General features: G+C 31.0%; 1 protein-coding gene across 5 annotated transcripts in view; it reads left to right on the top strand.

Annotated features, from left to right (window-relative positions):
• The window catches only part of Mctp (multiple C2 domain and transmembrane region protein), a 227,300-nt gene that overhangs the window by 115,091 nt on the left and 98,746 nt on the right, over positions 1 to 13,463 (top strand). For all 5 annotated transcript variants that reach the window (XM_087157608.1, XM_043038837.3, XM_071177743.2 and 2 more), the window contains exon 2: positions 7,266 to 7,563. In XM_087157608.1, the coding sequence (XP_087013734.1) occupies positions 7,266 to 7,563 (298 nt within the window). The remainder of the gene's footprint in view (positions 1 to 7,265; positions 7,564 to 13,463) is intronic.

Here is a 13,463-nt window from a genome sequence, read left to right as displayed (position 1 = left end):
CTGGATTCGAACCCCCGTTCTCACAAACGTGAGTCATGTGCCCTGCCAACCAGGCTATCCCGGCCATTATTTATGCTTACAATTACTAAATATATTTTTAACGTTAGTTGTTTATTGTTATTCGTAACAATAGTTGTTTCAAATTTTCAAAATTTTATTTACGTGTGAGCGATATTATTATATATTTTTTGAATAGGTAAATTATATTTTCAACACTGTGTGACATTTCTGTTCTGCCCATAATAAATTTATCTTACTTTTATTTTACTTTGTCTTACTAATCTGTTACTTTTAGCTGCATCAGTTGAATCTTTCACATTTTGATTTTTGATATAGATAAAACATACATCTAATCTTTTTCAAGCTGACCAACTAAATTCGGAGAATTCGTTGTTACTTTTTCACGCCCACTTTTAAAAATGTAGGATTTAAAAATGTTTAGTAATCTATTATTCTAACAGTTTTATAAAGTGATAGTTTTGTTTTAAAGGAAACAATCTCTATCACCATTCGAAGTGAAAAAACAAATATTCATATTATTTACGATTCATTTATCACGTAAGATACTTATTTAAATTGATTCTGGATTGCATCCAAATAAAACAGGTCAGATTTTTATGCGACTGGAAGATTTTTATTTCTTCAATTTTGTGCATTTTAAGAAAGACCTGGTGAGAAGATTCAAACTTTGGCAGTCATCCAAAAAGTTGTTTCAGAATTTTATAGTATTTGTACTAGTGTAAATGTTACTATGATCAAATTGTTATAAACTAACAAAAATTTTTTTTTCAAAAATAGCCCCATAAAATATGCAATCCCAAAAATACTGTTGTCTATGGTGTTTTTTCTAAGTGAACAGAACACTGAACTCATCGTTGAGCTAGGTTCACCTAAGTTCGTTCTAGCATTTAAATAAATAAATTCTAAAAGTTCTGTTGTCTTCTGAGTTGAAATTTAAAATGGAAATGGGTCAGCGCGAGGCAACATAACAAATGCAGACATGAAAGGTGATGAATACTCCTTCACGTGATATCAATCGTCCGTTGTCAAAATAAACTCATCATTTATCTAAAGTTCTTTAATGTCCATTTTCGAACTTAAAAACTACAATATGGGGGCGTTTTTATTTCGAAAAAGGATGATACGTTGAAAAGTGCACTTCCTGAAATTTTAAAACGCGTTTTAACGCTTTTCTCACATGTCATCCATCTAATTTGTGATGAAATCGAAGCAGCCTTGGCGCATGCGCATTTGCTCGGAAGATCTTCGTATATGATAATATATTGTATTCAGAGCCGGATTATACCTTTCGTAGGCCCTAGGCACAGCCGTTTTCTGGGCCCTTCCCTCCTTCCCCCACTCCTCCCCTCTTTTCAAAATATATGCTAAAATTTTCATGGATATTTTTTTTAACATTTTTATTAATATGGATTTTAATTTACAAATTTGCTTATCGAACTTTATCTGTAATACCGACATACTGCCGATATTGCAGTTGATATCGATAATACGTACTATTATGATTAGTTCGATCGATAACTATGTAAAAGTAAACACTTCACGTCAGCAATACAACAACAAACCAGCAAAGAAAACAGTGAAATTGATAGTGAGATAAATTACAAGAAATATTTATACTACAAATAGCTTCATAGTTTTCATGATGCTACTATGATAACTAAGTGAAGGAAATTAACATTGTCAAAAGTAAATCTTCTGAAATTATTTATAAATAAATTTGCAAGGTAGGTTAAATGTTTGCCAAAAAAAAAATTATTTAATACTATTTTAATAAAATGTTAGTCACGTTTTGTCAGGAAATGTCAGGAACGTATTACGCCATTTTAGATGTATTAATTTCAGAAATGACTAAAAGGCGTAAAGCTTACAGTGATTTGTACGATAATTTCGGTTTTCTTGTTCACAAAAATCTGTCAGAATCTGAGATTAAACTAGAAGCGCAAAATTTGGTGAAAATTTACTCATCCTATTTAGAGGAAAACTTTGTAGATGAATTTTTACTGTTTTCAAATTTGTATGAACATAAATCTGCACAAGAAATGTTGAAGGCTCAAATTAAAGATAAACTTGTGAATACTTTTCCTAACGTTCACATTGCATTAAGAATATATTTGTCGATTCTTAGATTAAATGCAGAAGGAGAAAGATCTTTCTCCAGATTAAAATTGATAAAAAAAATTTTGCGTTCAACAATGAATCAAGATCGTTTGGCATCGCTCGCACTTATGTCTATTGAATACGACATTTTGCGTAGTTTGGAATTCGACAGCATAATACAAGATTTTGTTGAATCCAAAAATCGCAAAAAAGTAATATATTAGATCATAAGATTATGCAAAATAATTTACTACCGAAAAATATTATATTTTTATTTGTATCTTCATAATTTTGTGCAAAATACACTTGTTGTTTTTAAAGCTAAATTATTTTTGTCAACAAATTTTTTTCTCCCAAGTTTTTCGTAGGCCCCTGAATTTCGTATGCTCTAGGCACGTGCCTAGTGTGACTATAGGTTAATCCGGCCCTGAATGTATTCCCTGCAAAATGCGATTAGAGTCGTAATATATGTCGCACGAAGCATTCAATTTTGTGAAAAAGACATTAATTTAAGATATAGATTTATATTCGTGGTATTTTAAATGTAAATGAGTAGAATATATTAAAAGGAAGATCGCTCACGAAACGCTGGTGGATTTTAGCTATTTTTAAAGTTTAGAAGTAGAAAGTTATTTTGTTGTACATAAAAAAAATCTCATGATAATAGTAGATATAATGTATTTTTGATGAACTTAAGATGTAACATCACTATAATTGAATTGACTAAAATTTCAAACCGGCTAACACAAGCATCAGGACCTTCTAACTGCTTTTCGACTTTTATAGTTGATTTTTAAGTGTTATTGATCGCATAAAACTGATATTATTACATTATTCTATAAGTTTCGGACTATACAAAAATATTATGAACGATATTTAATGAAACTCAACGAATATTAGACTTATGTCGTAACACTTCTAAGATGTTTGCTGACGATATGTTCGATAACTTCGTTAAATTTGCTCATTTTTCTTTAAAAACTTACTCATATCAAGTTGATATTTCCTAAACTTTTAACGCAATTAAATTATGCGATTGATAATATAAGATATGTAATATAAAACTAAACTAAAGGATTAAGGGGGCATTTTGTGTCTTTCTTAAATGCTGGAAATAATCGATTATCGCTGGGGTAGTTTCCAGTTTCTGTGGTAATGAGTTTTTGTAGAAATCGTTTTTTTTATTTATTATTATTACCTTTCCCACAATATCTACTATTCGAAAGATTTTTCTTAATATATGTCTTCTCTATAGATATTTTTAATATTGTAAACATGATTTGAATGCTAAAAAAAATCTCGCAAAAAAATGTCGCAAAAGCAAACATATTTATCAAAAATCTAAAAACAAAAAAAATGGTATCATCGTAAAATTACTTTTCAAACATACTGATTGCAGTGTTGTATTAGTATGAAAATGCCAGAAAAAAGAGTCGATTACATTTATAGAATAGCACCATGTACATTTTTGTATCATTTTGTATGTATTTTGCACCATGTATCAAAATTCGCAAACCGCACCTTATATTTTACAAGTTTTGAGGCATTGAGGCTGCTAGTACTTTTTACCGTAAAATTCATTTTTATCGGAACATGTTACGGAACAAAAAAATCTCATATACCTTAAATTTTACAGTAATAATAACTGTAAAATCACTGAACCACTCTAACTAAATAAATATTACTATAAAATGAATTTTACGGATGATGCCCACAAACTGGAGACAGTTTATACTGTAATTTAATCTGAAATTCTTTACAGTGAATGTGCATTTTGTCAAACTATAAAAAAAAAAAAAAAATAAATAAATAAAAAAAATTAAAAAAAAATGTTGTTGTTTTTTTGAAATGGTGGTGTTACTTTTGGATTTTACTAATTCTCGCTGCTCATTAATTTAAACAAAAAATAAGATTAAAAAAAGTATTGCGAATAATTTTAAATAAAATGCAAGCTATAAGAAATTTATCGTTTATCTGGTTTTAATTTTTTTTCTTCGAAATTTTCCCAAATCGATTTCATATTGATTCGCCGTTCACTCACTGATCCTATTTAAAAATATTTCCGCTATTTAAATTCCATCCGCTATTTTACTCAAACTATTTCTTTACTCGAAATGAGACATAATAATAAGTGTTCTATCTCAACTGGCTCAAAAAGGAAACCATTTAAATTCCCGTTTTCAAAATTCCTTACTTTTGTTTCTGAGTTAGGGGGCATTTTATGTCGTTCTTAAATGCTGGAAATAATCGATTAACGCTCGCGTGGTTTCCAATTTCTGTGGTAATGAGTTTTTGAAGAAATCGTTTTCTTTACCTTCCCAACAATTCAAACGATTTTCTTTATCTTCATTACAATATAGTGGCATCAACTATAATCCCACTGAAATCGAACAAAAAACGTGATTTAAATATACAATTGCTTTTAACAATGAAAACAGTACTTTAACGAAGGTTTTATGAAGATATTTTAAAGATTTGATTATATTTTATTCGTTTTTGATTCAGATGAGGAAAATTGATGTTATTTTATTTGGAGAAAACCTTAATACTGTATTGTAATAAAGATAAATAAAATGAGCGATGTCATAAAAAGCGATATCTAGTTTTTGTAAAGTTGACTTTACTTCTTTGGATATTTGTTTAATTTCAAATGTAGCTTATTATTTGTATTGAGCCTTTTTATAAGTTAAATATATGTAGTTTTAGTTACATAGTTATGGATTGTAATAAGTTTATTCCTTTTTTATTATTATTTAAGAGGGATCTGCAACACAATAATACCAAAAATATTGAGATTTTTTTGTAATTTAAAAAAAGTAATTGTATTAGTTTTTCTTATTTCAAATTGGTGAAAAAACTATGATTGCGGGTTTGGTAAAATTTTATCTCATTTTTTCATCCCGTTGAACTTCAGATACTTCTTTTACGTGATGATTTTTTTTCTTCCATTTTTCAATTTAAAAATAATAATTTTTATCAAAAATTAAAAAAGATTACTTGGTGATGTTTGGAAAATGCACAATCTACTGAATTTTTTATTAGTTAAAAAATAATACACCATCATAAAAAAAAAGTCTATGCATTTTTTAAAAACTGCATTTAAATTCATAATTAACTAAGTGTTTCCAGAAAACATTTTTAAAAATCCCTTTAAAAGTTTATTATAAATTTAACTATATTAATTAAATATTAATTTTTTGATTGATTGAAATATGATTAAAATAGCAAAAAACAAACTCAAATCAGTAATATTAATAAAATTCTTGCAATAAAATTCTTTTTATAAATATTTCTTGATATCAAATTCTATACAAAGTAATGCTTGCACTTGCGTTATTGACGTGCTCTGAAATTTAAATGAGACACATTTTATTTAATAATTATTACCGTGATAATAATTTTGTTAATAATTGATTAGTTACATATATTCAATGCATTTGAATTAATTTAATTACTGTACCAGTTTAGATTATTTTATGAAAACCATGTCTCAAGAATGGATGAAGTACTCTAAGTGACGTTTTGGTGAATTAGAGTAAATAAATTCTTTTAGTGAATTAGAATGCTTATTTGAGTGGTTAGAATTCTTATAGTTAATTAGAGTAATTACATTAAAGCCATTTAAACGTTCATACGATGAAAATAAAAATAAAGATGATGCCCTACCATTCCTTTGTATTCATAAGCTATGTACTTTTGTTAGAAATTTCTCGGGAAAAATTATTAAATAAGGATTTATTAAATTGTTATTTTTAAATATTCAAACAAAAAACAGTCAAATAACCATAAATAAGATGCTATTCAAACTGTTAACTGTGATAAATATAATTTTTTAACTGTTTTCATTTATTGCGGTTAAACAATCAGACTTTTATTGCACCAAATAGGTCCACCTGATGAAGCCACATATTTTCTTGCAGCTGGGTACATAGTATAGCCGAAAGAGCTAATATGTTAATCTCATGACCGGCAGAACAGGGGTTGGAGTTCCAGAGTTACCACCCCAACATTTCCTCCATTTCTTTCAAGACATGAAGAATTTCCAATGTGCTGCACCTCCCAATTTGTGACTCTGAACTATTAGAATACGATACTCTCATTCACGTATAAATCGCAGCATCGTAAAAGCTTCTGAACTATGTCCAGTTAAATTCCTTTTTTACGGTTTTGAAAACAGGCTAGTTGTAAATGGTTTAGAAAACTGTATAGCTTTGTATTTATGGTTTCTCAACCATACTAATTGTAAATGGTTTCGAAACCGTAAAGGCAAAAAAAGTTCCTTACCGTAAACTTTACTGTTAATTAAACTGCTGTTGGTTATTTTACCATAATTTTAAAATGAAAGTTCTAACAATATAGAACAATGGAAGGTCGTTATAATTCTGGACACAGGATTTTTTTTGTTGCTTTAGTGCATATAGCACTAAGTATACCCTATCTCAGCGTTTCCCAAAGTGTAGTACGTACCCCCAGGGGTACGGGAACAATTTAGCGGGGGTACGCGTTCTTATGCAAAATATCTTGCAACAAACGAAAATTTCAAAAATTTTCATTTGAAAACAAAGCTAGCCATGAAAATTTACAACTACGTATTTTTCTATTGGCTATTTTTTGCAGAGTTAACAGTTAATAATTAGTGGTGTCAACAGTCAGTTGTGATTTTTAACTTTTGTGCAATTTTTTTTCAGTAAAAAATGTATTCATTTTTTTATTAGTAGTACGCAGCGTTACGAAAAATTTAGAAAGGGTACACAAAAGTCATAAGTTTGGGAAACACTGCCCTATCTCATAGCACAAAGTATGTCCTATCTACGGTTACACATTGTCTTTTTATAACCAAATCTATTTGAAATCTTAGTAAATAAATAAAACTCTATATTTTTATCTACCGCGGTCTGAAAATTTTAACTTCTCGGCAAAATAAATTTGTCCCTGAGAAATCTTTCCACTGAGAATTGTTTTTCTTCTGCAATATGTCATGCAGAGTCTTCATCTACTTTAATATATTAGTTCATTAATATATTAGTTCATTAATATATTTGATCATGAATATATTCAGTCATTAACATATTAGTTTTTCAATATATTAGGTTTTTCTATATATTATATCGTTAATATAAATTTAAAATATTTTGTTCTGTTGATAGGTGGCTCAGATCGCAGTCCTCCGGATGACGGAGTGAAAAAGAGAAGAAAGTTCCTCCGTCCAAAAGCTAAAAGTCAAACGGACTTGAGTCACCGAGCTTCAGAGGACGGGGACGAGGACGACCCATCTTCTCTACCACCTTCTCCTCAACCTCCTTCCACGGAACCGCCATCACCCTATAGGAAGATCCTCGGGTTCAAATCGGGCAAAAAAATCCACACAGTCATCTCAACCCTGAGAAAATTAACTCCCCACAAATTCCGCCACCATAGATCCAAAAATTATGCCTCTTCCTCTGGGTGAGTAGCCATTATATTTATTTAGCTAAAGTTAAAACTGTTTATATTATTTAAATTCCAGGGGGAATTTTCTTATATTTTTATAACCGTCGTTGAACAGCCGACCCAAATTTGGGTTTACGACTACCAATGTTTAACTCCGTAGTCTTGTAATTTTGAATCCAATTCAGAAGACAAGACAACTCCTGAATCAAGTATAGGGAAGTGGAGGACTTTTTGATAGAACCAACGCGCATTTGCGTTATATATTGAGGAAGACCACGAGAACCTCTCACGGTTAACCTGACCACAAGGGGACCCATGATCAATCTATCACTGAGGATTGTTTACGTCAGCACTGTGGTCGGTGCAAGCCGGATACGGAATTCGTATCGATCAGCCGTCACTGGGATTCGAACTCGATTCACCTCATTGGAAGACGAACGCTCTATCCCCTATGTAAGTGTTTCCCAAAGTGAGGTACGCGTACCCCCAGGGGTACGGGAACAGTTTAGTGGGGGTACGCGATCTTATGTGAAATACCTCGCAACAAACGAAAATTTCAAAAAAATTTGTTTAAAAGCAAAGCTAGACATGAAAATTTACTATTATGTATTTTTCTATTGGCTATTTTTTGCAGTCAACAGCCAGTTGTGATTTTTAACTTTTGTGCAATTTTTTTATAGTAAAAAATGCATTCATTTTTTTATTAGCGGTTCACAGCGTTACGAAAAATTTAGGAAGGGTACACAAAAGTCATAAGTTTGGGAAACACTGTCCTATGTCATCGCGGCTCCCAGTTAGAAACAATAATTATCTGGGATATAATTATATAATTATCTGGAATCAGCCTTTTTTTTTCTTTTTTTTTTACATGTTCACCCTTGGATTTGGCGATAAAACGATTCCAACCACCCTAAACAAAGTTAATAAACGAGAAACCTGTTAACTTCATTAATTATTAACTTTTGTTCGTAGTAAAACTAAATCCTTGCAACAAAAATAAAGGTGATACTGTCCTTTATAAAAAACTAAACAAGAAAATTGATAACTCCTCTCCAAAAATAAACGGGAAACTTAATAACTCTAACAATTCCTAAACTTTTATTTATAATGAAGCTAATTTTTTTATTTTAAAAATAATGAATGTTATACAATCATCAAAACTAAACATTTTCGAATAACAAAGTATATAATGGCTTCTTCCTTTGCAATCAAACTCAACCGTTAGAGGGGTGTCGACGGAAGGGAGTATGTTAAGGAATTTTTTATCATCTATATTTAATTCTTGCGTATCAGTATCGCTCAGCGACAGTAAAATATGAAGTCCTCTCTCAGTCAGAAAGATAGAGATTTAGCTGGCGATATTAGAAAATAAAAATGAGTTTTTTCTCGTAAAAGTATACCAATTTCATTGGATATCTGCAAGTGACGTCATCTTAGGTAAATCGTGGCATTTGTCGATTGAGAAGCCAATCAAGTTTCACACTTACGCGTGATGTCACTTACTGGAATCCAATTAAATCTCATTTAATCTCCATCTCGCTCCCGTGAAAATGACGGAGTGGGATTTCGCTCGCTATTTCTCCTCCTAGCTCCATGTATTTCTCGCTCCCTTGATATTGACGGGCTGGAGTGTTCAGTAGTAATGCGCCAATAAGAATAAAACTAATTCATTTCTTTTACGCGAAAAACATTTTATTTCTCTTTTTACACACCATATAGCAGTACCAGGATATTTTTAAGGTAATTGTAAATAGTTAGTTTATTTTAAACTAGAGACTAGCACTAATCAAATACGTGTATTTGGCAAAATAGACACTTTTATGACCGTTTTCTTGAAAATTGACCGATCGTTAAGGGGTTAAATCACACGGTTCGACTTCTTCTCAAATTAAAAGTATCTAATTCTAAAATCAGAACTTTTAGAATGACAACTTAATACTTATACATTTGCCTGCTTTTTAAATTTTAAAAAATTACACTGGGAATTTTTTTTTTATTGCACCTATACAAATACTTAATCTTGCCTGATTATAGGAATATCAAATCTGAAATTAGTTTTGGTCTTAAGGCTATAGATTTTTTAAATTACTTTGAGGTTCATATTTTGTTGAAACTTATAAGTTTAAAAACGTTATATATAAAAAGGATGTAGCATACATGTTGCAACAAACTTTCTATTAGAGTTAAGGCACATCATCAAGATTAAAATTGCTTAGGAATTCATGCTTGGAAATGTTGTACGCTGCTAGGCGTGCTTCCCTATTTCAGAAGTGCACGAAAAAATAGTTTGTGATAGAAAAGAGCCTCTAGCGGCGTATATTGTCATTTCCAGGCATTTTCCTAACTCTCCAAGAAGTTTGGCGTAACATCTATGCTACAACCTGTCATATATAACATTTTTAAACTTGTACAGTTTGACAAAAATGCACTAAAACTGTCATTGTTTAAAAAAATTTCGCTTGGAGAGAGAAACTGATTGCAGAGTATCTATTTGAAATCAGCGATACTAAAGTATATAAGATCCGTCAAAAAAAATCTCATGCAACAGAAAACAAAAAAAAAGCAATTGTTCCCTTCTGTAATCTTTTATTTGTTTAAAAATCATCATTTTTTTTTTTTTACTCTATAATTTTTCGGTTTCATTCTGTTTCTGGGAATTATGACTATTATTGACTACCAAACTATTATTGACACTGGTGATGTTTAATTAATTATGTTAATAGGGTAGTAATATACTAATATTCATTCCGTGGTCATAAAATTATTATAGCCTTCGGAAATGGAGTAGAACAGAATTTTCCAATCGATTTCTATCAGCTCTAACAAAAATAAAAGTAAATTAGAAAAATTCTACAATTTAGGAAATATATCACATTACTGAATAACCTATTCAGAATTAATAACCACATAATTTTGAGAAAAATCTATTTTTCGCTAAGTGCTAATTTCTCCTCTTGTCCTACATATTTCACAACTTTTTTGAATATAATATGCATATTAAATATATACTTTTCGCTAAGTGCTAACTTCTCCTCTTGTCTTATATATTTCACAACTTTTTTGAATGTAATATGCACATTAAATATATACTTTTCGCTAAGTGCTAACTTCTCCTCTTGTCTTATATATTTCACATTTTTTTTAATGTAATATGCATATTAAATATATACTTTTCCCTGAGTGCTAACTTCTCCTTTTGTCTTATATATTTCACAACTTTTTTGAATATAATATGCATATTAAAAAGTTCATTATTAACAAAAAAAAAATCGAAAACTTGAACTGAATTTAAACCAGGTTGATCAGAGAAAAAGTGTTCAAAAAATTATAGCTTTTAGATTTTTTTGTATACCTTGTAAAATTCATTCTTCAATTTAATAGTATCACATTTTTTAAACGAGCTTTTTTCACAAGTTTGTTGTCTTCAATGTTTTGAAAACCTTCTCTTTAATAATATTTCATTTCCCACAGTTGCAGTTTAAATCTTGAAAGATAAAATTCTTGTCTGAAATCTCTCTTGATATTCCATGACTGAGAAAAAATGCGTCGAAATTAAATAAAGAAGATACAAGAAAAAGTGTCAGAAAATCTAATACAGACATAAACTAATCCATCAGATATACTCAAAACATCAAAATTGAATTGAGGTTTAAAAATTTTGGCTGAGAAATTCAATTTATAATGCCAAAACTGGGTTATATGTTTTGAAATACTTTGGGAGATATTAGATGGAAAGGTATCAAAACGTTTTATGTGTTTTTTATTGATTGTTTTTACAGAAAAAAAAGTTTAAAAGCTTTTTTTTAGTTTAATTTGAAAAACTGGGATTACATTTAATACTAAAACATATATTTTGTAAACATAAATACATAAAATAATCTAAAATGCAGTTTTCATTCACTGACGTAATACACACACACAAAAGTACCAGCACTCAGGGTGTCTGTACTTTTTACTGGATAATTAATTTTTGCCGAAACATATAACAGAACAAAAATCTGATATATCGTAATAATTACCATAAAATCACTGAATCACTCTAATTAAGTAAGTATTATTATAAAAATTAAGGTATAACTTCTTATGGTAAAAACGGATTTTACGGTAAAATAGATTTTACGGATAATACTCCTAAAGAACTTCATACCGTAATTTGATCCGAAATTTTTTGCAGTGCACTTGGAAACAATATATAACTTTTAATCTATATATTAATTGTTTTTTCTCCTAATTTCTAATTGGAGTTGTAAAACAAATAGCTCAATTGTAGCGTGGGTATCTCGATCCTGATTGATTGTTGAAATGTGGCATTTGTTTACATTAGCAATTATTCTTTCCATTCTATTTCGAATAAGTCAAGTCCATCAAGTATCAATTCTCTTAAGTGGCGCATTCTATATTCTTACACAAAAATTGCATTTCCTGCAATATATATATTTTTACTTAACACAAAGGCTGGCATAAATTCACGTAGAACATAAACAAACTAATTATGCGTCTATCAAGAGGTACCTCGTGATTGAATCAAGTTAGCATGTCTTATATACCAGTGAAAATGTGTTTATTAATCGTAGTGGTAGATACGCCACAATACTCCCCCACCAGAATTTTATCAGGGATAGAATTCGATGAACGGATACCACTAGTTGCTGTATTTGTGAAAGACCGGGAGAGCTGGATTAAGGTCACCGAGTTTTTTAATGCTGAATGTGAGAGGTGTATTAACTTCACGGTCGTAGTCGCTCCTGTGTTGCCTTTAACAGTCGAGTGTATGCAGGCTGACGTTGTGTATGATCGAGACGAGACTGAGTTGCAACAGCGTGAGGAGGTGGATAATGTCGTAGTCACAAGTAGCAAGTCAACTATTCAATGTGGACCATCCATCGAAGTAGGCGTTACCAGATCGAAGTGAACGTCACTGCGTGTTCAAATCACGTCCAGGTCACCAATGTGGGGGGCGGAGTTAACGATCATGCCAACCTTCATCTATCAAAAGATACCTCGTGATTGAATCAAGTTAGCATGTCTTATATAACAGTGAATTGATGTTTAATAATCGTAGTGGTAGTTACGCCACATATGCATCGAGATTGCTAGGTACGCAAAACAAAAATATATCACTGTTGCAATAAAATACCTAAACAAATAATAAATCTAATTTAAGCAAAAGATGGAGACGAGATAGAATTATATTTCAACAAAATCGATGTGTGATATGGCGCTGTATTTCATTAATTTCACGTTAATTAATATTCAAACTTATTGGAGAAACTTAGCTCAATTTTAACACACCGTTTTGCTTATAAGCAACCAGCTAGAGCTGTCGTCATAGGTCACATGTGTGGGTATCTGTGATCTTCTTCGTATTATTATTGAAATGCAAGCACCCAACTCTAACAAAAGGACGCTCATGTAACTAGAAACAGAGTTTAGAAATCAGTTAGAATATACACCAAAGAGCCATTACATTATGACCACCCTGCTAATAACATGTAGGACCACCTTTAGCCCTCATTACTGCTAGCACCCTCCGTGGCATTGATTCCAAAAGGTGCTGATAGGTAGTCTGAGGCATCTGGTACAAAGCGCTCACCAACTGGTCCTGCAATTCCCTCACATTGCGAGGGGGTAGCAAGGCAGCACGAATTTGGTTTTCCAAGTAGGATCGCAAATGCTCTATTGGATTAAGGTCAGGTGAGTTTGGAGGCCAAGACATGACTTGAAAGTCACTGGAATGTTCCTCGAACCAATCCATGACGATTCGACCCTTATGACATGGTGCATTATCCTGTTGGTAAACACCATCCCCCGCAGGAAAAACTGTTGCCATGAATGGGTGATCCTGGTTTGCAACTATCTTCAAGTAGCTTACAGACGTCAGGGATTGTTCTATGAGGATTATGGGTCCTAATGTA

The sequence above is a fragment of the Parasteatoda tepidariorum genome, chromosome 2, assembly GCF_982258835.1.
Source record: "Parasteatoda tepidariorum strain Cologne lab strain chromosome 2, Ptep-v5.0, whole genome shotgun sequence".
NCBI lineage: Eukaryota > Metazoa > Arthropoda > Arachnida > Araneae > Theridiidae > Parasteatoda > Parasteatoda tepidariorum.
This window is presented reverse-complemented; position numbering and strand designations above follow the sequence as displayed.